Genomic DNA, 26,403 nt, shown 5'->3' on the forward strand with positions numbered 1-26,403 from the left:
TCTTGACAACTGAATTTATATTAGTTTCAAATATTGTTTCATAAATGAATTCAGAAATAAACATAATAAACAGTACTAGATTGTGCAATTATTAATAGAAATTTTAAGTGTGCCAAATAACTCATAATTTCAAATGTTTCTTAAAAAAAAAAACAATTCTAACTGTACATTCAGAACTAGTATCTATCAATTATAACATCCAAAATAATAATTCCTGGTCATAAATTTTAGCTTGAAATATAATGTATTGTGTGTAAAATTATATGAAATTTTTCGGAAAAAAAAAATCAGCTGAGATAGTATTGACCTGTCCAAAATTTGAAAAATATTACTGGTACCAACTACTACTAGTAGTTGTAAGTAAAGCTATAGGAGGGTGTCCCAATACAAGCTGTGTGTAGTTAGCAGGTCAGATATTGCATGAACATGTAGATGGAATGACGGTGGTTCCTCCATTCTCCATTCTCCATTCTCCATTTTCACCTGTAATAACAGATGAGCTTGTGAAAGGAAAAACTGACATGTTCATGGAGGCCTTGTAACAATCAGCGTTAAATTCCATACTGATGCTATCTTTTTTTCATTAAATATGTGGGTGACCCATTCATCATTTGGGCCTATGAGGAAGTGGCAAGTTTCTTTGGTACTGCAACAGTTGACATAAAAATGTACACCTACTGGAGACAGAAAATAATGGTACAGTTCTTTTTCTGAATGTGTAAGTGTTTAGAACCACAAGAGGCAACCTAGTACATTAAGTCTTCTGGAAACCAAAACAATCATTCAGATGCCTATGTGGACTGACAGTGTGAGCTCACAGGGTAATAGACATTGATAATCTCAGTTGTGGGCAAAATGAGCTCCTGCCACATTTCCTGCCAAGATTTATGAGATGCATTGATGACAAAGTATGTAAGAAAAGCAAAATGCTTTATCTCAGAAATAATAAACTGATATTTCATAGTGGCACCAAGACTGCAATCTTTTGGGGTTCACAAGTAATTCCGTAGACGTTTCCACACTGCAGACATGTATAATGTAAGATATGAGTGTGATGACATTTATATTGAGGAAATGGTGACCAGTAAGCACATGTGTATTGAAGCATGAACACTACACACTCCTGCAGAAACACAGGAAATCAGCATTAGCCAAACTTCACTCAGACCTTGATTGGCTCAGAAAACCAAGGCTTGTATGGTTGCTAGGAACTCATGGGTGTAACAGCAGCAAAATAAATTGGGCTAGTGGTAAAGTGTCTTTACCAGACAGGTGTTCCACAATTCCTGAGTGTATTGAAATGAACAAGTGTTCAGAAGCAAAATGTCATGTGACAACACTGTGTTCATACAAGTCAACCCTGCCTCTGGGTGCAAGGTGGCAATTCAGAGTTTCCTGCCATCATTTGTTAGACAAATACAAGAAAATTGGGTCAAAATCAGCTTTTGTATTGTAGCTCTGTTTATTCTTATAAAATGCTGTGAACTTATGCCTAAAATAAAGTGGAAGCTTTCTTTGTTAAAAAAACCAGAGGATATAAAACCTGTTTAATTGCAGTGCGATTGCAAAGATGAATGATACAATATCAGCTAAGCCAGTATTGAAAAGTAACTAAAATTGCTTAAATTCAACTACACCTTATAGTGTGATGATGCCCATGTATTTGCTTGTACATTTACAGTAATTTTAACAGCAATGTACCGTAGATTAATTAACAAGAGGACATGTCGCACTTACTTTAAAAAGAAGGCTGGAAGAAGAAGAAGAAGAAGAAGAAGATGTAAGAAAATTTCCCACAGAAAGCTGATGTGTTTTATTTGTTTTTGTAGAAGAATTCTAAGATATTACTGAGTTGAAAACTAGTGACCTATCTGCAACCCATGTTGTTTCTGAAAATGCCAGTCATGTGAAACCCAAAAGATTTGCTACTCAAATTATTGTTAGGAGATGGGTGCGGACTGGCAGTCATGTGGGAACACAGTATGTTTGATCCCTCAAGCCTTCCAGTTCTGTATTGCATGGACATCTGCTTCAGAAAATGCTTAGAAAAGCAGAGAAACTGACCCTTGTGACGGGACTGAAAATGGTTTGACAAGCAGATTATGTCTCATGTCCTGGAGAAGGGGTCGTACACAATCACAGTAGTGATATTTCATCTGATCAAGGGAAGTTTGGTTGAGTTTTCCCTATTCACTTTGTATTAATGAATGAGTGGATATTTGCAGTCTTGGAGTCATAGATGATGCAGTAATCTATGTGAAATTATTAGCCATTAAACATTTTTCTCTCATCCATTTGGATCAGGACAAGATTTGCGTAAGCCGGCACCTAACTGTTAATGAAGAGAAGTGCAAAATTATGCACTTCACAGAAACTTAAAATGTAGTAGACTTTGACTATATGACTAAGAAGTCCCCACTGAGTCAGTAATATCATGCAGATGTTGGAAGTAGCAGTTTTTGGGAATATGGAATGCATCTCTAATATTTGTGGAGAGAACGTTTTGCGTCATAAGCAGGCTGTGTATTATCTCTAGAGTTTTCTTAGAAATTATTTGTTCAACTTATACTGGAGTAATTCTTCAGTGGGTGGAATCAATATCAGGTTCGATATAAGGAACCTCATGTGACACCAACAAAAACAGGGTACATTGCCTTAGACTTGTTTGACTTGTAGAAGAATATAAGAGAATTTCTTCAAACACCTTCTAAGTTCCAATGTGATCTTTAGTGCAAAATGAACTAATATTATTACCACTGTATATGTTTCTTTCATAGAGACTGAAGTAGTAATAGTTGTAATTGCACCTCCAACAGCAGCGTATAAACCGTCATTCTGCCACATAGCAAAAAACATTAGTATGTGATGAAATGAAAGTTGTACTGTACCATACAGACTTGACAGTGTTTTCAGAGTATAGACTGTGAGATGCTATGAAGTAGTGGAGCCGGTGCAGTAAGGTAATAGGGACAGTTATTGACTTTACACATTTGAATGGTTTTGATAAAACTACCTTTGTTTTATGTATGGGAGTCAGTCAGAACCTGTCAGGTTCTGTCATATTTTTCATGACTTGGTATGTTGGCACGAATGTTCTGTTTAAAACTCGAATGTGGAATTGACACTTTTTAAATTCATTAATGCATTTGTGGAAGTCAGAAATTTGTGTTATTTTTGTGCACTGAGTATTATTATTTTGATACCATAGGCTACTAAGTAGGAATCAGTGGTGTAATACATAATTATTGGGAGCAGTGTGCTTTACTCTTGTTTTATTCACACATTTGAATTTTAAATCATCATGTAGAGTAAGATACACTATTTAATACTAGTAGTAGTAGTAGTAGTGGTAGTAGTAGTGGTAGTAGTAGTTGTACTTGTTCAGTATTTATCCGAGAACTTGTATTCATTTACATGCAGTTTATGACTCACGACTACAGTCATCAGTCAACAAAAGAAGATCCACGGATGATGGCATTCTTTGACTCACTTGTGCAACGTGAAATTGAAGGATGGATCTCTGATGACATTCACAGTTCCGATGTGTCTACTACTGCCTATGCAGTTGCATCCTCTCAATCTGATTCTGAATCTGCATTTACAGGTATGAAATAAGTTTCTTATGAAATTATATTCACCACTGTATATATTTTGTGTTTGTTGCCAAGCAAAAGGCTCATGTAACCAGTCAAGAATGGAAAAAAAGTTTGAAATGAAATTATGCGTCATGTTGCTGAGTAACACTTACCTCAGAAACAGAGAGGGGGACATTTGTTTCACTTGGAATCTGAGAGAACAGGAGTACCACATTTTGCTGAGCTTTTGTAGGGTGGCTTTGGAGCAAGGGAAGAAAGTCATTTGGTTGGATAAATCTTGTTTCACTCAGTTTCCAACTTCTGGCCCTGTTCACATTCCAAGATTTAAACATGCAGGGATTCAGTGATGGTTTGGGCAGCGATAACATGGTATTCGATAGGGCCCATGGTTACTCTGCAAAGATGCATTACCGTCAAAGACTATGTGGCCATTTTGGCTAGTTAGATCCATTTCATTGTACAGTGTTTATTCCCCCATGATGATGTTGTGCTCCATGATAACAGGGACCCTGGTCACAGCTCGCATTACCCAGGACTGGTTTTGAAGGCAAGAGGATTAATTGGTAAATCTCACCTGTTCACTATCGTCACCAAATCTCAATATTACTGAGCCTTTGTAATCTACTTTCGAAGAAAGGGTGCATGATTGCTATCCACCTCCATCATCTGTACCTGAAGTTGCCACTATTTTGCAGGAAGAATGGTATAAGATTCCCCTGAAAACCATACAGGACCTGTAGTTACCTGTTCTTCCCCCATGAACCATGGACCTTGCCGTTGGTGGGGAGGCTTGCGTGCCTCAGCGATACAGATGGCCGTACCGTAGGTGCAACCACAACGGAGGGGTATCTGTTGAGAGGCCAGACAAACATGTGGTTCCTGAAGAGGGGCAGCAGTCTTTTCAGTAGTTGCAGGGGCAACAGTCTGGATGATTGACTGATCTGGCCTTGTAACATTAACCAAAACGGCCTTGCTGTGCTGGTACTGCGAACGGCTGAAAGCAAGGGGAAACTACAGCCGTAATTTTTCCCGAGGACATGCAGCTTTACATGCAGCTTTACTGTATGATTAAATGATGATGGCGTCCTCTTGGGTAAAATATTCCGGAGGTAAAATAGTCCCCCATTCGGATCTCCGGGCGGGGACTACTCAAGAGGACGTCGTTATCAGGAGAAAGAAAACTGGCAATCTACGGATCGGAGCGTGGAATGTCAGATCCCTTAATCGGGCAGGTAGGTTAGAAAATTTAAAAAGGGAAATGGATAGGTTAAAGTTAGATATAGTGGGAATTAGTGAAGTTCGGTGGCAGGAGGAACAAGACTTTTGGTCAGGTGATTACAGGGTTATAAATACAAAATCAAATAGAGGTAATGCAGGAGTAGGTTTAATAATGAATAAAAAAATAGGAGTGCGGGTTAGCTACTACAAACAGCATAGTGAACGCATTATTGTGGCCAAGATAGACACAAAGCCCATGCCTACTACAGTAGTACAAGTTTATATGCCAACTAGCTCTGCAGATGATGAAGAAATTGATGAAATGTATGATGAGATAAAAGAAATTATTCAGGTAGTGAAGGGAGACGAAAATTTAATAGTCATGGGTGACTGGAATTCGTCAGTAGGAAAAGGGAGAGAAGGAAACGTAGTAGGTGAATATGGATTGGGGGGAAGAAATGAAAGAGGAAGCCGCCTTGTAGAATTTTGCACAGAGCATAACTTAATCATAGCTAACACTTGGTTCAAGAATCATAAAAGAAGGTTGTATACCTGGAAGAATCCTGGAGATACTAATAGGTATCAGATAGATTATATAATGGTAAGACAGAGATTTAGGAACCAGGTTTTAAATTGTAAGACATTTCCAGGGGCAGATGTGGATTCTGACCACAATCTATTGGTTATGAACTGCAGATTGAAACTGAAGAAACTGCAAAAAGGTGGGAATTTAAGGAGATGGGACCTGGATAAACTGAAAGAACCAGAGGTTGTAGAGAGTTTCAGGGAGAGCATAAGGGAACAATTGACAGGAATGGGGGAAAGAAATACAGTAGAAGAAGAATGGGTAGCTCTGAGGGATGAAGTAGTGAAGGCAGCAGAGGATCAAGTAGGTAAAAAGACGAGGGCTAATAGAAATCCTTGGGTAACAGAAGAAATATTGAATTTAATTGATGAAAGGAGAAAATACAAAAATGCAGTAAATGAAGCAGGCAAAAGGGAATACAAACGTCTCAAAAATGAGATCGACAGAAAGTGCAAAATGGCTAAGCAGGGATGGCTAGAGGACAAATGTAAGGATGTAGAGGCTTGTCTCACTAGGGGTAAGATAGATACTGCCTACAGGAAAATTAAAGAGACCTTTGGAGAGAAGAGAACCACTTGTATGAATATCAAGAGCTCAGATGGCAACCCAGTTCTAAGCAAAGAAGGGAAGGCAGAAAGGTGGAAGGAGTATATAGAGGGTTTATACAAGGGTGATGTACTTGAGGACAATATTATGGAAATGGAAGAGGATGTAGATGAAGATGAAATGGGAGATAAGATACTGCGTGAAGAGTTTGACAGAGCACTGAAAGACCTGAGTCGAAACAAGGCCCCGGGAGTAGACACATTCCATTAGAACTACTGATGGCCTTGGGAGAGCCAGTCATGACAAAACTCTACCATCTGGTGAGCAAGATGTATGAGACAGGCGAAATACCCCCAGACTTCAAGAAGAATATAATAATTCCAATCCCAAAGAAGGCAGGTGTTGACAGATGTGAAAATTACCGAACTATCAGTTTAATAAGTCACAGCTGCAAAATACTAACGCGAATTCTTTACAGACGAATGGAAAAACTGGTAGAAGCGGACCTCGGGGAAGATCAGTTTGGATTCCGTAGAAATGTTGGAACACGAGAGGCAATACTAACCTTACGACTTATCTTAGAAGAAAGATTAAGAAAAGGCAAACCTACATTTCTAGCATTTGTAGACTTAGAGAAAGCTTTTGACAACGTTAACTGGAATACTCTCTTTCAAATTCTGAAGGTGGCAGGGGTAAAATACAGGGAGCGAAAGGCTATTTACAATTTGTACAGAAACCAGATGGCAGTTATAAGAGTCGAGGGGCATGAAAGGGAAGCAGTGGTTGGGAAAGGAGTGAGACAGGGTTGTAGCCTCTCCCCGATGTTATTCAATCTGTATATTGAGCAAGCAGTAAAGGAAACAAAAGAAAAATTCGGAGTAGGTATTAAAATTCATGGAGAAGAAGTAAAAACTTTGAGGTTCGCCGATGACATTGTAATTCTGTCAGAGACAGCAAAGGACTTGGAAGAGCAGTTGAACGGAATGGACAGTGTCTTGAAAGGAGGATATAAGATGAATATCAACAAAAGCAAAACGAGGATAATGGAATGTAGTCGAATTAAGTCGGGTGATGCTGAGGGAATTAGATTAGGAAATGAGACACTTAAAGTAGTAAAGGAGTTTTGCTATTTAGGGAGTAAAATAACTGATGATGGTCGAAGTAGAGAGGATATAAAATGTAGACTGGCAATGGCAAGGAAATCGTTTCTGAAGAAGAGAAATTTGTTAACATCGAGTATTGATTTAAGTGTCAGGAAGTCGTTTCTAAAAATATTTGTATGGAGTGTAGCCATGTATGGAAGTGAAACATGGACGATAACCAGTTTGGACAAGAAGAGAATAGAAGCTTTCGAAATGTGGTGCTACAGAAGAATGCTGAAGATAAGGTGGGTAGATCACATAACTAATGAGGAGGTATTGAATAGGATTGGGGAGAAGAGAATTTTGTGGCACAACTTGACTAGAAGAAGGGATCGGTTGGTAGGACATGTTTTAAGGCATCAAGGGATCACAAATTTAGCATTGGAGGGCAGCGTGGAGGGTAAAAATCGTAGAAGGAGACCAAGAGATCAATACACTAAGCAGATTCAGAAGGATGTAGGTTGCAGTAGGTACTGGGAGATGAAGAAGCTTGCACAGGATAGAGTAACATGGAGAGCTGCATCAAACCAGTCTCAGGACTGAAGACCACAACAACAACAACAGTTACCTGTTCAGAGAATGTGATGTCTGCCTGCTTTATTTATTTGTTGATTGTCCTCAGTGTCGACATACTGAGTCGCTACACTGGCTGAAAAATGGGGGGTGGAAATCTACACTGATTACTTTAAATGATGTAGCCGACAGGTGCACATTTGCGTTTCACAGTTCTTTACTTTCACTGTTCACAAGCCCCCAATACACATGGTTAATATGGCCAGTGGACTATTGTTTAACTTTCGATAAGTCTCATTAATGGGTTGCAGGCAAACATCCACATACTGCTGCAATAGTTTACTGTTGAATATTTGTGAGCATTAAAAAGCATAACCACATAGTTCACAGTTCTTTCAGAATAATCAGGTATGTATGGAACAGGCACTGTCATTGTTTTAATACATGACCCAATTGTGTTACACTTATTTCATAGTTAAATTGTTGCATTGTTGTTGTTCTAACCAACACAGGATTCTCATCTGGAACTCGTCTGTGGACTGACTTGTTTCAGGATCAAAAATTGGGCCCTTATGTATCCTCACAATAATAGTCACTGAAACTATACATTTTTGATGTTTAATTTACAGAAATTACTATTAAAATGTCACTCATCAAATTAACTGAATACATCAAAAACTTCCTTCTTTTTAACAGTTTCTTCTACTACAAGAGTTAGGCCAAATTATTTGTTTAAATCATGAAATTAACAAATATCATTACGTAAACAATACTTTTGACAAAACTGTCAATTACTTTGGAATTGCTTAAGGGCTGCCTTTACTAACATGTTTTCGAATAGAACCAAATAGATCCTTTAAGAATATATTACAGTATTTGTTCCTCCAAATGTTTATAATTAGTACAGAATTTATATTTATTTATAGGTCAACAATAGAATTTTAAGTTACAAAACCGTTTCTGATTTCACCCTATAATGAAAGGAATAGTCAAAATAAATCAGGAAATTAATGACATACATAAAAGTAAGCACAAAATTAGATCTGGTGGTGTATTCTGTAAGACTGAGGGCCAACCTTTCTCTTTGATGAAAATGCAGATTATATTCACATATGTTAATGGTAATTAGTCAGACATTAAAAAAATGAATTTTAAGGAGGCAGATGGCAAAACAAGAGGGGAAGTAAAAATATCCCAGCTTGCTCCGTCATGTCACCCCTTCATTGGATTTTCCAGATAGATATTGCAAATAACTAACTGGGCAATTCAGTGACGACAAGTGACACCAGAAAGTGGTTTAAAATTCTACACACAAAAGAATGTTGTAGTTGTGGTCTTCAGTTCAGAGACTCGTTTGATGCAGCTTTCCATGCTACTCTATCCTATGCAAGCTTCTTCATCTCCAAATACCGACTGAAACCCACATCCTTCTGAATCTGCTTAATGTACTCATCTTTTGGTCTCTTTCTATGATTTTTACCTTCCATGCTGCCCTCCGATACCAAATTGGTGATCCCTTGATGCCTCAGAACATGTCCTATCAACTGAACACTTCTTCTAGTCAAGTTGTGCCACAAATTTCTCTTCTCCCCAATTCTATTCAATACCTTCTCATTAGTTATGTGATCTACTAATCTAATCTTCAATATTCTTCTGTAGCACAACATTTTGAAAGCTTCTATTCTCTTCTTGTCTTAACTATTTACTGTCCATGTTGCACTTACATACAGGGCTACACTACATACAAAGACTTTCAGAAAAGACTTCTTGACACTTCTATCTACACTCGATGTTAACAAATTTCTCTTCTTCAGAAACGCTTTCTGTGCCATTGCCAGTCTACATTTTATATCTTCTCTACTTCGACCATCATCAATTATTTTGCTCCCCAAATAGCAAAACTCATCTGCTACTTTAAGTGACTCATTTCCTGATCTAATTCCCACAGAATCACCTGATTTAATTTGACTACATTCCATTATTCTCATTTTGATTATGTTGATGTTCATGTTATATCCTCCTTTTAAGACCCTGTCCATTCCGTTCAACTGATCTTCCAGGTCCTTTACTGTCTACAATGTTGTTGGCAAACTTCGAAGTTCTTATTTCTTCTCCATGGATTTTAATTCCCACTCTAAATTTTTCTTTTGTTTACTGTACTGTTTGCTCATTATGCAGATTGAACAACATCGGTGATAGACTACAACCCTGTCTCACCCCCTCCCAACCACTGCTTCTCTTTCATGCCCCTCGACTCGTATAACTGCCATATGGTTTCTGTACAAATTGTAAATAGCCTTTTGCTCCCTGTATTTGACCCCTGCCACCTTCAGAATTTGAAGCAGAGTATTCTAGTCAACATTGTCAAATGTTTTCTCCAAGTCTGCAAATACTAGAAATGTAGGTCTGCCGTTCCCTAATCTATCTTCTAAGATAAGTCATCAGGTCAGTATAGGCTCATGTGTTCCAACATTTCTACGGAATCCAAACTGATCTTCCCTGATCTTCCATTCGTCTGTAAAGAATATGTGTTAATATTTTGCAGCCATGACTTTAAACTAATAGTTCAGTAATTTTAACACGTGTCAACACCTGCTTTCTTTGGGATTGGAATTATTATATTCTTCTTGAAGTCTGAAGGTATTTCGCCTGTCTCATACATAGTGCTCAGTAGGTGGAAGAGTTTTGTCGTGGCTGGCTGCTATCAGTAGCTGTAACGGAATGTTGTCTACCCCTGGGGCCTTGTTTCAACTTAGGTTTTCCAGTGCTTTGTCAAATTCTTTACACAGTATCATATCTCCCTACGTCCTCTTCCATTTCCGTAACATTGTCCCAGAGTACATCGCCCTTGTACAGACCCTCTATATACTCCTTCCACCGTTGTGCTTTCCCTTCTTTGCTTAGAACTGGTTTTCCAGCTGAGCTTTTGATATTCATACAGGTGGTCCTCTTTTCTCCAAAGATCTCTTTAATTTTCCTGTAGGCAGTATCTATCTTACCCCTAGTGATATATGCTTCTACATCCTTACACTTGTCATCTAGCAATTCCTGCTTAGACATTTTTCACTTCCTGTCACACTCATTTTTTAGATGTTTGTACTCCTTTCTGCCTGTTTAATTTACTGCATTTTTATGTTTTCTCCTTTCATAAATTAAATTCAGTATCTCTTCTGTTACCCAAGGATTTCTACTAGCCCTCATCTTTTTACGTACTTGTACCTCTGCTGCCTTCACTATTTCATCTCTCAAAGCTACCCATTCTTTTTCTACTGTATTTCTTTCCACTGTATTTATCGATTGTTCCCTAATGCTCTCTCTGAAACTCTCTACAACCTCTGGTTTTTTCAGTTTATCCAGGTCCCATCTCCTTAAATTCCCACCTTTTTGCAGTTTCTTCAGTTTTAATCTGCAGCTCATAACCAACAGATTGTGGTCAGAGTCCACATCTGCCCCTGGAAATGTCTTACAGTTTAAAACCTGGTTCCTAAATCTCAGTCTTACCATTATGTAATCTATCTGAAGCCTTCCAGTGTGTTCAGGCCTCTTCCGCATGTATAACCTTCTTTCATGATCCTTAAACCAAATGTCAACTATGATTACGTTAGGCTCTGTGCAAAATTCTACCAGGTGGCTTCCTCTTTTATTCCTTACCACCATTCCATATTCATCCACTTCTTTTCCTTCTCTTCCTTTTCCTACTATCAAATTCCAGTCCCCCATGACTATTAAATTTTCATCTTCCTTCAGTATCTGAATAATTTCTTTTATCTCATCGTATGCTTCACCAATCTCTTCATCATCTGCAGAGCTAGTCGGCATACAAACTTGTGCTACTGTGGTAGGCATGGGCTTCATGTCTGTCTTGGCTATAATAATGCGTTCACTACGCTGTTTGTTGTAGCTTACCCATGTTCCTATTTTTTTATTCATTATTAAACCTACTTCTGCATTAACCCTATTTGATTTTGTATTTATAGCCCTGTATTCACCTGACCAGAAGTCTTGTTCCTCCTGCCACCAAACTTCACTAATTCCCACTATATCTAGCTTCAATCTATCCATTTCCCTTTTTAAATTTGCTAACCTACCTGCCAAATTAAGGGGTCTGATATTCCATGCTCCGATCCATAGAATGTCAGTGTTCTTTCTATTGATAATGACATCGTCCTGAGTAGTCCCTGCCCAGATATCCGAATGGGGGGCTATTTTACCTCCGGAATATTTTACCCACGAGGACGCCATCATCATTTAACCATACAGTAAAGCTGCATGCCCTCGGGAAAAATTACGGCTGTAGTTTCCCCTTGCTTTCAGCCGTTTGCAGTACCAGCACAGCAAGTCCGTTTCGGTTGATGTTACAAAGCCAGATCAGTCAATCATCCAGACCGTTGCCCCTACAACTGCTGAAAAGGCTGCTGCCCCTCTTCAGCAACCACACATTTGTCTGACCTTTCAATAGACATCCCTCCTTTGTAGTTACACCTGTATTGTACAATTGCACAAAATAATATTAATGACATAGGAGACTATCCGAGTTGCTGTCTTAGATTGTTTGCAGATGATGCTGTTATTTACCACATTGTAAAGTCATTAGATGATCAAAATGACTTGCAAAATGATTTATATAAGATATCTGTATGGTGCAAAAAGTGGCAACTGACCATGAATAAAGAAAAGTGTGAAGTTATTCAGATGAGTACTAAAAGAAATCAGCTAAATTTCGATTACGCGATAAGTCACACAGATCTGAAGGCTGTAAATTCAGCGAAATACGTAGGGATTACAATTACAAATAACCTAAATTGGAACGAACACATAGATAATATTGTGGGTAGAACAAACCAAAGACTGTGATTCATTGGCAGAACACTTAGAAGGTGCAACAGGTCTACTAGAGAGACCGCTTACACCAAGCTTGTCCGCCCTATTCTGGAATATTTCTGTGCGGTGTGGGATATGCATCAGGTGGGACTGACGGATGACATCGAAAAAGTACAAAGAAGGGCAGCTCGTTTTATATTATCATGGAGAGAGACATGATATGTGAATTGGAGTGGCAATCATTAAAACAAAGACATTTTTCGTTGTGACAGGATCTTCTCATGAAATTTCAATCACCAGTTTTCTCAAATGGCTCTGAGCACTATGGGACTTAACATCTGTGGTCATCAGTCCCCTAGAACTTAGAACTACTTAAACCTAACTAACCTAAGGACATCACACCATCCATGCCCAAGGCAGGATTCAAACCTGCGACCGTAGCGGTCACGCGGTTCCAGACTGAAGCGCCTAGAAACGCACGGCCACACTGGGCGGCACCAGTTTTCTCCTCTGATTGCGAAAACATTCTTTTGTCACCCACCTACATAGGGAGAAATGATCATTACAATAAAATAAGAGAAATTAGGGCTCTCACAGAAAAATTTTTGTGCTCATTTTCCCCGCGTGCCGTTCAAGAGTAGAACGGTAGAGAGACAGCTTGAAGGTGGTTCATTGAACCCTCTGCCAGACACATTATTGTGAATAGCAGAGTAATCACATAGGTGTAGATGTAGATGTAGGTGCCTGAATAAATGAGTCACTCTGTGTGGACAAGATAAAGAATCTTCACCGAAGCACACTCGTGACCCTTGAACAAAGCCAATGTTTTCATGAGTAGAGCATTGAACAAACACCAAAACCTAAGCCAGAATGTCCAAGTCTACAAAAGCAGGACTGAATAGCAACTAGCAATATTATAAAAAGGATAGTTGCTCTTCAACATATAGTGGAAATGCTGAGTCGCAGATAGGCCCAACAAAAAGACATGACCCATACATCCTTCTGACATTCCAGTCCAGTCTCAAGCATCACCTATCCCATCAGAGGCAGGGCTACCTGTGAAACCAGTCTACAAGCTAAGCTGCAACTACCGTGCTGCATTCTATGTGGGCATGGCATCTAACAAGCTGCTTCTGCATGAATGGCTACTGACAAACTGGCCAAGAAATAGCTGGGCCTGTTGCTGAGCACGACATCCACACAATGTTCTTCATTTCAGTGGCTGCTTTCCACAGCCTGTACCAGGATCCTTCCCACCAACATCAGCTTTTCTGAATTGCACAGGTGGGAACTCTCTCTTTAATATATCCTGTGTTCCCATAACCCTTCTGGCTTCAACCTTTGTTAGTCTTTTTCCTTACCCCAGAGCCCCTTCCCTGTTCTCATTCCACCACTACACTGTCTTCTATTCCTATTCCACCAATGCACACACTGTCTTTTTACCTCTCCCTTTTTCCGCTGCCCCCCCCCCCCCCTCTCCGCCTTCCTTCTAACCTCCGGACTGCAACTAGCTGCCCTACCCTCTCTCCACCTCACTCCACCTCATTCCTGTATGCTCCCACAAGCTGCACTTTACTATCCCCCACCCCTGTGTGTGTGTTTTTTTCTTTTTCTTCTGTTTCCAACAAAGGCCTTGTTGCCTGAAAGCTCATTTTCTGACAATCTTTATGTTGTGCCTATCTGCGAATCACCATCTCTGTCCTATATTGTGAGTAACAACTGTTCTGTTCATAATATTATTACATTCTATACTGGATTTTCCAGTGTTGAATAGCAACTAGGCATCATACAACTAAACACATGAGGCATAGGATACTAGATTGATTTGTGGTGGATCATCACTTACCCCATGGCCATTAGTGAGTCACATCATGTGACTGTAGGCACACCCCTGGTGGCATTTGACTAAATTTAACTGTAGTGGCACTGCTCCATTATTGCTAATATCCTCTGGTGGATATATTAAATCCCTCCTCCCTGAAATTGCTATGTATGATCAAAAGTTACCCTGATGGTTTCTGTGATGGTGGAGGTGGGTGACAGGAGGGATATTGCCTGCTGCCAGTGGATTGAGGATCATCGGCATGGTGTCAACCCCAACAGGATGCTCATTCGAGGGCTGTGGTAGCGGAGGAGGCAAGAGTGCATCTGCTGCTTGAGAGTGATGCAGTGCCATGGGGGCAAGGTGCAATTTGGGTGGAAGGAGCATTCCATCTCCTTATGTTCCCAAATTGTGATCCCGTCACATGTCTCTGAGCAAGCAGAGGTATGAGGTTGACCATGGCACAGGATATGTGAGAGAGGGCAAGAGGCCTGGATTCAGGTGACCCTTGTGTCTGTTCTACAGGGTGGAGGAGGAGTTAAGTACAGGGGCACTGATTGAAACTGTGGTGGTGGCCAGAGCTGGTTGCAATGGCAAACAGATGAAGTCCCCCATCTTCCATGTTGAACAGCTGATGACTTCTGTGGCTGGTGACAATGCCAATGGCCCACCCTAGATGCTGGCCAATCATGAAGTCCAGGCACCGGCACTCTGTATGTAGAAGGGACACACTGCATGGGATGCAGGAGATCTAACAGGGTGTGACACCTGTGGCCAAACAGAAGTTTGGCTGGAGTAACGTCATTGATGGGGATGGACCAATATCTCACAAGGCAGTTGTGCAATGCTTCCTCAGTCGATGATGTTTGTAAGGCCTTCTGCATCTGTGTTTCGAATGTACAGATTCAGCTGTTCAGCCTCCTTGTTGGAGGCAGGATGAAAAGGCTTGGTGGTCTGATGGTTGACACTGTTTAGGCAACAGAAGGTTTCAAACTGAGTTGACATAAATTGAGGCCCATTGTCAGATACTACGGTGCAAGTTGTGCTTTCAATGGTAAAAATCCTGTCAAGGGCAAGGATGGTAGTGGACATGTGAGAAATTTGAAAGGGCATCCATAACCAACAGCTACATAGCTCCCTGAAATGAATCAACAAAATTGAAGTGAACCCTCTCCAATGGGTGGTCAAGGCAGAGCCATGACAAAAACTTTAGACTGCAGACTCCTAATTGGAGTAGCAGGCATTGCAGAAGCAGCATGTGTGTTCATTGTCAGCTTGATGCTGGGAAAGTAGATGTGCTGCCAGGCCAATGCCTTCATGTGCCTTATCCCCTTATGGGATGGATGAAAGAGCTGGACAATGCAGGACCAGAGTGGAGCCAGATTGACAACCCACCAGTCAGTTTTCCATGAGCAAAGTCTAGACACACCAAGAGGTATTGAGCGGGTGATGTAGCATGAATTGTTTTTGAAGAACTGGGTCAGCTTGGCAGGACACAAGCTCCGGTTACCCCTTTTGGACTGCTGACAAAACGTTTTACATGTTGGGGTTGCGGGATGACTTTGGAGTGACCTCGTGTGCCAGTGGGTATTTGTCCAAAGCTATTTGCTGCTGTTAATCTAATGCAAAACAAACAGCTTCATGGCAGTTGAGTTCCTCAGTGGGGCCAGGATGGAGATGGGACAGGGCATCTGCGTTGGCATATTGGGTGGTGGGGCGAAGATGGACATCATTATGACACCCATTTGAAAACAATGCCCAGCACTGCAGATGCTGTTCTGTCATATGTGGGAGCTCAAATCGATGCCCAAACGAGGAAACCAATGGGTTGTGGTCAGTCAGTGGGTGAAATTTGCTGCTTTACAAATATTCACAAAACTTTTTAACACTCTTTCTCAATTTGGAAGTAATTGAGCTGCTGAACGTGAAGGCAATTGGACCTCTATACCATCTCACAACTTAAGCCAAAACCACTGAAATGCTGTCCTGATTTGCGTCTGTTGCTGGTATTAATGGGCAAATGTGAATGCCATTAGTAAAAGCATGCTGAGCTTCCTAAGCTACCTTGAAAGATTTAGAAATTTCAACCATTTCACCTAGACTAGGATCATACTTGACCAAAACTTTAGCACTGACCTCCCTGTCAGGGCCAGGCACAAATCACATCCTGAATCAACAATTCCACAAATGAAACTCCACAGTTCTGGCACAGAAAACTGCAATTGTGTATGAAACGCTGCAAATCGGCCCAAGTGGCATATGATTGTCCATGTTGTTTATGACATTGATTAAACTGAAACCTAGCAGCAACATGGCACATCTGCTGAGCATAGTATTCAGTTCACAGAGCACAAAGATAACTTAGACAGATCACTAGGTTCCAAGGGTGCCTGCAATTTCTGCACCACTTTGTACAAATGATTGCTAGAAGATAAGAGTAAATCACATTTCTGCTTACTGGAAATATTGAATGCACGATAAAGCAGGTCAGAATGTTGGAGATAGATGTCCCAGCTCTCAGAAAACTCATCAAAGGAAGCAAATGTCAGTGGTAGTACATGTGCCACCTCCGACTGACATGGGTGCTGTTGTTGCTGGGACATGGGCTACGGGAGAGCAGACTGCTGTTTCTGCTGAGCTGCAAACTGTTGCTGTTGGAATGACAGCTGTTGCAGACACAGTTCCATAAATTTGGGGTCCATAACACAGGAACCGAAGATGAATAAAACACCATAAACATGATGGGATAAGAAGTAAAGAATCTACACCTGATACACACTGATGGTCTGTGAACAAAACCAGTATTGTTGTGAGCAGAGCACTGGACAAACACCAATAATGTCAGCTAGAATGTTTAAACCTAAAGCATGGTTGAACACTGAATAGCAATTAGGCATGACAGAACTGAGCCTTGCAGCATATGATACTAGTCTGAGCTGTGGGTGCTTGCTTACCCTGTGACACTCAGTGGGTCAGACCATGAGGCTCTGTGGCTGCATCTCAGTGGTGCATGACTAAGTTTAACTGTAGTGCCTCTGCTCCATTATCACTAACATATGCTGGCAGGTATCGTAGAGAACAGAACACACATTTTTACAAAAAAATGAAGTATCAAATTGAAAGTGGCCTATAGTTTATTTAATTCTCATACACACTGCACACTGATTAAATGTTGTCAAGCAATGATTCAAGACATTTCATTTTTGCGAATGTAGAATTTTGTTTCGTGGTAACTTCTCCTCAATGACTATCGTGCAGAAATGGATAGAAAAAAAATAAAAATACGTAGAGGCAAGGAAAGCCAGACTTTCGGCATTAATTCAGGAGCATCGGCCTCCTGCTCTTCCATTCCACTGACAAAATTTTGGAAGAAAATTGTTCCCTAGGTATTGCTGCCATACTATCTAGACCCAAATCCTATAAAACTGGTCTGGAATCTGGCAAAGAATAGTTGCAATATGCCAGGTAACCTGAAACCTGTAACCTGAAACAATAATGGCCGACTCTAACCTGAAACAATAAAGGCTGATACTTTTGTTGTCTCAAACAAGTGTCAACTTGCCTGCTGCAAGCCTTTTCATGTAATGCTACTTCGGTGTCTTAATTGGGAAACAAAAGATCTACATCTACTACATCTACATCTACATACATACTCCGCAATCCACCATACGGTGCGTGGCAGAGGGTACCTCGTACCACAACTAGCATCTTCTCTCCCTGTTCCACTCCCAAAGAGAACGAGGGAACAATGACTGCCTACGTGCCTCTGTATGAGCCCTAATCTCTCTTATCTTATCTTTGTGGTCTTTCCGCGAAATGTAAGTTAGCGGCAGTAAAATTGTGCTGCAGTCAGCCTCAAATGCTGGTTCTCTAAATTTCCTCAGTAGTGATTCACGAAAAGAACGCCTCCTTTCCTCTAGAGACTCTCACCTGAGTTCCTGAAGGATTTCCGTAACACTCGCATGATGATCAAACCTACCAGTAACAAATCTAGCAGCCCGCCTCTGAATTGCTTCTACGTCCTCCCACAATCCGACCTGATAGGAATCCCAAACGCTCGAGCAGTACTTAAGAATAGGTCGTATTAGTGTTTTATAAGCGGTCTCCTTTACAGATGAACCGCATCTTCCCAAAATTCTACCAATGAACCGAAGATGACTATCCGCCTTCCCCACAAGTGCCGTTACATGCTTGTCCCACTTCATATCGCTCTGCAATGTTACACCCAAATATTTAATCGACGTGACTGTGTCAAGCGCTACACTACTAATGGGATATTCATACATTACAGGAATCCTTTTACTATTCATCTGCATTAATTTACATTTATCTATATTTAGAGTTAGCTGCCATTCTTTAAGCCAATCACAAATCCTGTACTAGTCATCTTGTATCCTCCTACAGTCACTCAACGATGACACCTTCCCGTACACCACAGCATCATCAGCAAACAGCCGCACATTGCTATCCACCCTATCCAAAAGATCATTTATGTAGATAGAAAACAACAGCAGACCTATCACACTTCCCTGGGGCACTCCATATGATAGCCTCACCTCCAATGAACACTCACCATCGAGGACAACATACTGGGTTCTATTACTTAAGAAGTCTTCGAGCCACTCACATACTTGGGAACCAATCCCATATGCTCGTACCTTAGTTAGGAGTCTGCAGTGGGGCACCGAGTCAAACGCTTTCCGGAAGTCAAGGAATATGGCATCCGTCTGATACGCTTCATCCATGGTTCACAAGATATCATGTGAAAATAGGGCGAGTTGCGTTTCGCAAGAGCGATGCTTTCTAAAGCCGTGCTGATGCATGGACAGCAACTTCTCTGTCTCAAGGAAGTTCATTATATTCGAACTGAGAATATGTTCAAGAATCTTGCAACAAACTGATGTTAAGGATATTGATCTGTAATTTTGAGGATCCGTCCTCCTACCCTTCTTATACACAGGCGTCACCTGCGCTTTTTTCCAGTCGCTCAGGACTTTATGTTGGGCAAGAGATTTGCGATAAATGCAAGCTAACTAAGGAGCCAATGCAGTGGAGTACTCTCTGTAAAACCGAATTGGAATCCCATCAGGACCTGGCGATTTATTTATTTTCAACCCATTCAGCTGCTTCACAACCCCAGGGATGTCTATCATTATAGGAATCTGTACGAGACTCAAAGATGAAGCAACCACCATGGATACACATGTTAAAATCTTGAACCTAGGATAATGTTGAGAAGACTAGAGGAATCTTAAAACTTTAAAGTGTTCATCAGACACGGCACCCACGATCTCAGTGATGCTAACCAAGAGAGGCCATGTGGTCATTTTGCTTTTGTAGCTGCGACATTAGCTTTTATATTGTGACATTAGAAGTCTTGAAAGGCTGTGTATCACACCAAAAATGTGTGACAACTACTGATGGACAAATAGTGCAATGGACAAGGAAACTGACTATGTAACGGAATCAGTTGGCATGGATTCAAACAAAGAGTTGGCATTATCATCTGTAAGTGAAGCGGCAGACAGCAAGTAGAGAGTCACGCGTATGGAAGATAGTGGCATCATAGGGTAATGTAGTTTCACAGATACTGTCAGCAAAGTGTGGTGAGCAATGTGAGAAATATGCATGTTTTATTTCTGCTCTTGTTATAATGGGCACTGCATTCAGTGGTGCTTGGAAGATGTGTGGTGTACCACAGTGCTCCACTTGTAAGAATACTGAAGTGTACATTACTGCTACCACCCCTCCATGATTCTTGGGAACACACTGATGCTGCTGTCGTGGCCAGGTTACCAGTTTGGTTTTCTGAGTACTTAATACAACAAACAGAAGATTTCTTATTGGGAAACACACATCACATAAGGTGACAATCTGTAAGTTTAAAACCTTAGATGTTTATTCTGTGTAAATGAATTGAAAAATGCCTTGTATTTTAGTAAGGAAGCTGTTAATTGTAGAGAAATAATAAATGTAGAGACTGCACACAATATGAGTTAGAGATAGAGATAGAGAGAGAGAGAGAGAGAGAGAGAGAGAGAGAGAGAGAGAGAGTACACAAAAGTGTAAATCGACATAATGAGGAGAGTCAGTGATAAGTTAGAAAAAGCATCAAAATTTATTAAAACATTTAATTACATCATTTTGGTTGAATGTTTTTAAGATTGGGTGCCTGAGTTTCATGAGGTGTAACCAAAGAAGCAGCAAGGAATTATTTTTTAAAAGCTGTGTATTTTCAAATTGTTTACAAAACAACCTTCTCCCTTCAAAATACTCTCCATTACAACTAATACATTTGTCCCACCAGTATTTCCACTGTACGAACCTTTTTTTGTAGTCTAGAAATGGCTGTCACCTCCACCCTTGTTTTTTTTTTTTTTTTTTTTTTTTCCCAGTGTTTGCAAATTGGTGTCCTTTCATGTCCAGTTTCATTCATGGATATAAGAAAAAGTTTCACAGAGCCAGGTTAGGCGAATAAGGTTGTGGGGCAGCGAAACTATGCCATTCTTAGCCAAAACTGTCTAACAGAGATGGCTGTATTTGTAGGTGTGTTGACGTGGTGGAAGAACCAGTCTGCTGTCACCACAAATCAGATGATGTGACTTACCAAACGAAAGCTCGGGCATGTCGATAGACACACAAACATACACACAAAATTCTAGCTTTCGCAACCAACGGTTGCTTCGTCAGGATAGAGGGAAGGAGAGGGAAAGACGAAAGGATGTGGATTTTAAGGGAGAGGGTAAGGAGTCATTCCAATCCCGGGAGCGGAAAGACTTACCTTAGGGGGAAAAAAGGACAGGTATACACTCGCACACACACACATATCCATCCGCACATACACAGACACAAGCAGACATTTGTAAAGGCAAAGAGTTTGGGCAGAGATGTCAGTCGAGACGGAAGTAAAGAGGCAAAGATGTTGTTGAAAGACAGGTGAGGTATGAGCAGCGGCAACTTGAAATTAGCGGAGGTTGAGGCCTGGTGGATAACGAGAAGAGAGGATATACTGAAGGAGTTCTGACAGGTTGGTGTTAGTGGGAAGTATCCAGATAACCCGGACGGTGGAACACTGTGCCAAGATGTGCTGGCCTTGCACCAAGGCATATTCCGCCACAGGGTGATCCTCATTACCAACAAACACTGTCTGCCTGTGTCCATTCATGCGAATGGACAGTTTGTTGCTGGTCATTCCCACATAGAAAGCTTGGTTGCGAAAGCTAGAATTTTGTGTGTATGTTTGTGTTTGTTTGTGTGTCTATCGACCTGCCAGCGCTTTTGTTTGGTAAGTCTCATCATCTGATTTGTGGTGACAGCAGACTGGTATATATATATATATATATATATATATATATATATATATATATATATATATATATATATATATATAAAACAGAGGGAAACATTCCACGTGGAAAAAATATATCTAAAAAGAAAGAAAGTGATGAGACTTACCAAACAAAAGCTTATGTCTGCTTGTGTCTGTGTATATGCGGATGGATATGTGTGTGTGTGCGCGAGTGTATACCCGTCCTTTTTCCCCCTAAGGTAAGTCTTTCCGCTCCCGGGATTGGAATGACTCCTTACCCTCTCCCTTAAAACCCACTTCCTTTCATCTTTCCCTCTCCTTCCCTCTTTCCTGACGAAGCAACCGTTTGTTGCGAAAGCTAGAATTTTGTGTGTATGTTTGTGTTTGTTTGTGTGTCTATCGACCTGCCAGCGCTTTTGTTTGGTAAGTCTCATCACTTTCTTTCTTTTTATATATATATATATTAAAAACAGAGATTCCATGACTTACCAAATGGGAAAGCGCTGGTAGATAGCCACAATAAAAAACACACAAACACACACACAAAATTTCGAGCTTTCGCAACCCCCGGTTGCTTCGTCAGGAAAAAATGGTTCAAATGGCTCTGAGCACTATGGGACCCAACTGCTGAGGTCATTAGTCCCCTAGAACTGAGAACTAGTTAAACCTAACTAACCTAAGGACATCGCAAACACCCATGCCCGAGGCAGGATTCGAACCTGCGACCGTAGCGGTCACGCGGTTCCAGACTGCAGCGCCTTTAACCGCGCGGCCACTTCGGCCGGCCTTCGTCAGGAAAGAGGGAAGGAGAGGGAAAGATGAAAGGATGTGGGTTTTAAGGGAGAGGGTAAGGAGTCATTCCAGTCCCAGGAGCGGAAAGACTTACCTTAGGGGGAAAAAAGGACAGGTATACACTCGCGCACACACACACACACACATATCCATCCACACATATTCCTGACGAAGCAACCGGGGGTTGCGAAAGCTCGAAATTTTGTGTGTGTGTTTGTGTGTTTTTTATTGTGCCTATCTACCAGCGCTTTCCCGTTTGGTAAGTCGTGGAATCTCTATTTTTAGTATATATTTTTCCCATGTGGAATGTTTCTTTCTATATATATATATATATATATATATATATATATATATATATATATATAGATGATGACAAGTTTTAAGTGAACAATGTGCAGCTGTGAAATTCTTGGTGTTACAAAAAAGTACGGCCAAACTTTCAGGAAACATTCATCACACACAAAGAAAGAAAATATGTTACGTGGACATGTGTCCGGAAACGCTTACTTTCCATGTTAGAGCTCATTTTATTACTTCTCTTCAAATCACATTAATCATGGAATGGAAACACACAGCAACAGAACGTACCAGTGTGACTTCAAACACTTTGTTACAGGAAATGTTCAAAATGTCCTCTGTTAGCGAGGGTACATGCATCCACCCTCCGTCGCATGGAATCCCTGATGTGCTGATGCAGCCCTGGAGAATGGCGTATTATATCACAGCCGTCCACAATAGGAGCACAAAGAGTCTCTACATTTGGTACCGGGGTTGCGTGGACAAGAGCTTTCAAATGCCCCCATAAATGAAAGTCAACAGGGTTGGGGGTCAGGAGAGCGTGGAGGCCATGGACTTGGTCCGCCTCTACCAATCCATCGGTCACCGAATCTGTTGTTGAGAAGCGTACGAACACTTCGACTGAATTGTGCAGGAGCTCCATCGTTCATGAACCGCATGTTGTGTCGTACTTGTAAAGGCACATGTTCTTGCAGCACAGGTAGAGTATCCTGTATGAAATCATGATAATGTGCTCCATTGAGCGTAGGCGGAAGAACATGGGGCCCAATCAAGACATCACCAACAATGCCTGCCCAAACGTCCACAGAAAATCTGTGTTGACGTGATTGCACAATTGCGTGCGGATTCTCGTCAGCCCCCACATGTTGATTGTGAAAGTTTACAATTTGATCACTTTGGAATGAAGCCTCATCCGTAAAGAGAACATTTGCACTGAAATGAGGATTGACATATTGTTGGATGAACCGTTCGCAGAAGTGTACCCGTGGAGGCCAATCAGCTGCTGCTAGTGCCTGCACACGCTGTACATGGTACGGAAACAACTGGTTCTCCCGTAGCACTCTCCATACAGTGACGTGGTCAACGTTACCTTGTACAGCAGCAACTTCTCTGACACTGACATTAGGGTTATCGTCAACTGCACGAAGAATTGCCTCGTCCATTGCAGGTGTCCTCGTCATTCTAGGTCTTCCCCAGTTGCGAGTCATAGGCTGGAATATTCCATGCTCCCTAAGACGCCGATCAATTGCTTCGAATGTCTTCCTGTCGGGACACCTTCATTCTGGAAATCTGTCTCGATACAAACGTACCGTGCCACGGCTATTGCCCCGTGCTAATCCATACATCAAATGGGCATCTGCCATCTCCGCATTTGTAAACATTGCACTGACTGCAAAACCACGTTTGTGATGAACACTAACCTGTTGATGTTACGTACTGATGTGCTTGATGCTAGTACTGTAGAGCAATGAGTCGCATGTCAACACAAGCACCGAAGTCAACATTACCTTCCTTCAATTGAGCCAACTGGCAGTGAATCGAGGAAGTACAGTACATACTGACGAAACTAAAATGAGGTCTAACATGGAAATTAAGCATTTCTGGACACATGTCCACATAACATCTTTTCTTTATTTGTGTGTGAGGAATGTTTCCTGAATGTTTGGCCGCACCTTTTTGTAACACCCTGTATATATAAAAACAAAGATGATGTAACTTACCAAACGAAAGCATTGGTATGTTGATAGACACACAAACAAACATGAACACCCTCACAAAATTCAAGCTTTCGCCACCCACGGTTGCTTCATCAGGAAAGAGGGAAGGAGAGGGAAAGACGAAAGGATGTGGGTTTAAAGGGAGAGGTAAGGAGTCATTCCATATATATATAGAAACAAAAACAAAACAGCACTAGTGAAAACAATTATTGCAGATGAACGGAAGTAGCCAGGTCGACAACACAGGAAGTTTTGTCAAGTCATCTTGTATCTTTCTGCAGTCACTCAACCACACCTTACTCTACAACACAGCATCATGAGCAAAGAAATGCAGATTGCTGCCCATCCTGTCCAGCAAATCATTTATGTGTATAGAGAACAACAACAGTTCTATGACACTCTCAGACGGCACTCCTGACGATACCCTTTTCTCTGATGAACACTTGCCGTTGAGGACAACATACTGGGTTCTATTATTTAAGGTGTCTTCAGCCACTCACATATCAGTGAACTTATTGTTTATGCTCATACCTTCGTTAACAGACTGCAATGGGGTACTGTGTTGGATGCTTTCCGGAAATCTAGAAATATGGAATCTGCCTATTGCCCTTCATCCTTAGTTCCCAGTATGTCATGTGAGAAAAGTGCAAACTGAGTTTTGCGCGAGCGATGCTGTCTAAAACCATGCTGATTCATGGACATAAGTGTCTCAGTCTCAAGAAAATTTATTATATTCAAACTGAGAATATGTTCAAGGATTCTGCAGCAAACTGATGCTAGGGATTTTTGTCTGTAACTCTGTGAATCTGTTCTTTTACCTTTTTGTATATGGGAGTCGCCTGCACTTTTTCCCAGTTACTTGGAACTTTGCACTGGGTGAGAAATTGGCAATAAATCCAAGCTAATTAAGGGGTGAATGCTATAGAGTACTCTTTGTAAAACAGAATTGGGATTTCACCTTGACTTGCCAACTTATTTGTTTTCAATGCTTTGAGTTGTTTCTTAATGCTAGGGGTGCTTATTATTTTGTCATCCATACAGGAGTCTGTTCACTGTTCAAACGATGGTATGTATATGATTCTCCTACTTGATTGGTTTCTTAAGTGCAAAATTTAAAACTTCAGTTCTCATTTTGCTATCTTCATCTGCCATACTAGGTTGGTCAGTGAGTGACTGGATGGAAGCCTTTAGACATGTTTAGTGATTTTACATATGACCAGAGGTTTTTGGGTTCTCAGCCAGATCTTTTCTTAAGGTATGACAGTGGTAGATGTATGCTTCAGGCATAGATGTTCTCACAGATGCACGAGTCTCTACTATCTTTTGCCTGTCGCATTTTGCATGTACACTTTTGAACTGAGAGTGCAACAGCCTTTTGTTCCTCAAAATTTTGTGAATTCTGTTGTTAAACCATTGTGGATCCTTTCTCTCCTAAATCCAGTTATTAGTCACATACTTCTACGGACCATGAGTTACAATATGTTTAAACTTTGCTGATTATTGCAGAATGTTTTTTCAAAACTTTATAAGTGCAACAGATACAGTTTTTCAGAAAATGAGTTTTTCAGAAATTGAGTTTTTCTGTTTTCACCTAGTTAGATATGTCTGAGCATTTGAATTTTTACGCAACTACTAGATCTTGATGACATTAATAAAGTGTCCTAATGAAATATATTAAAATCTAATTTTTATAACAGTATATTGAGGTGTGAGTCTTCCAGTTTTCTTCAAAAGTCAATAAAAGATTATAATTACTGCTGATATCAGTTATGTTTCCTTCTTTAATTCCATGTATTTTTTCCACAACTATTTTTTATGTGCTGTTGGGTTTATTAGACGCCTGCATTGTTGTAAAATGCAAATTTTTGCATGTTTTTGACTTTATTGAGAATACAAGCAATAATAACAGGAATACAGAGGCAGTGATAACTATTTTAATATAATTGTTCAGCTTGCATCATTATTATCAACACTACATGAAGTATGAAATGAATAACACAAAAAGTATTACATATTACAGTCACATTGTTGTTGTCAAGTTTT

General features: G+C 40.6%; 1 protein-coding gene across 1 annotated transcript in view; it reads left to right on the forward strand.

The window, feature by feature from the left end:
* LOC126260162 (DDB1- and CUL4-associated factor 5) overlaps nt 1-26,403 on the forward strand; it is a 138,361-nt gene that overhangs the window by 101,573 nt on the left and 10,385 nt on the right. The window contains exon 8 of the mRNA XM_049957426.1: nt 3,421-3,604. Within this exon, the coding sequence (XP_049813383.1) occupies nt 3,421-3,604 (184 nt within the window). The remainder of the gene's footprint in view (nt 1-3,420; nt 3,605-26,403) is intronic.

This window comes from Schistocerca nitens, chromosome 5 (assembly GCF_023898315.1).
Source record: "Schistocerca nitens isolate TAMUIC-IGC-003100 chromosome 5, iqSchNite1.1, whole genome shotgun sequence".
In the NCBI taxonomy this organism is placed as follows: Eukaryota; Metazoa; Arthropoda; class Insecta; order Orthoptera; family Acrididae; genus Schistocerca; species Schistocerca nitens.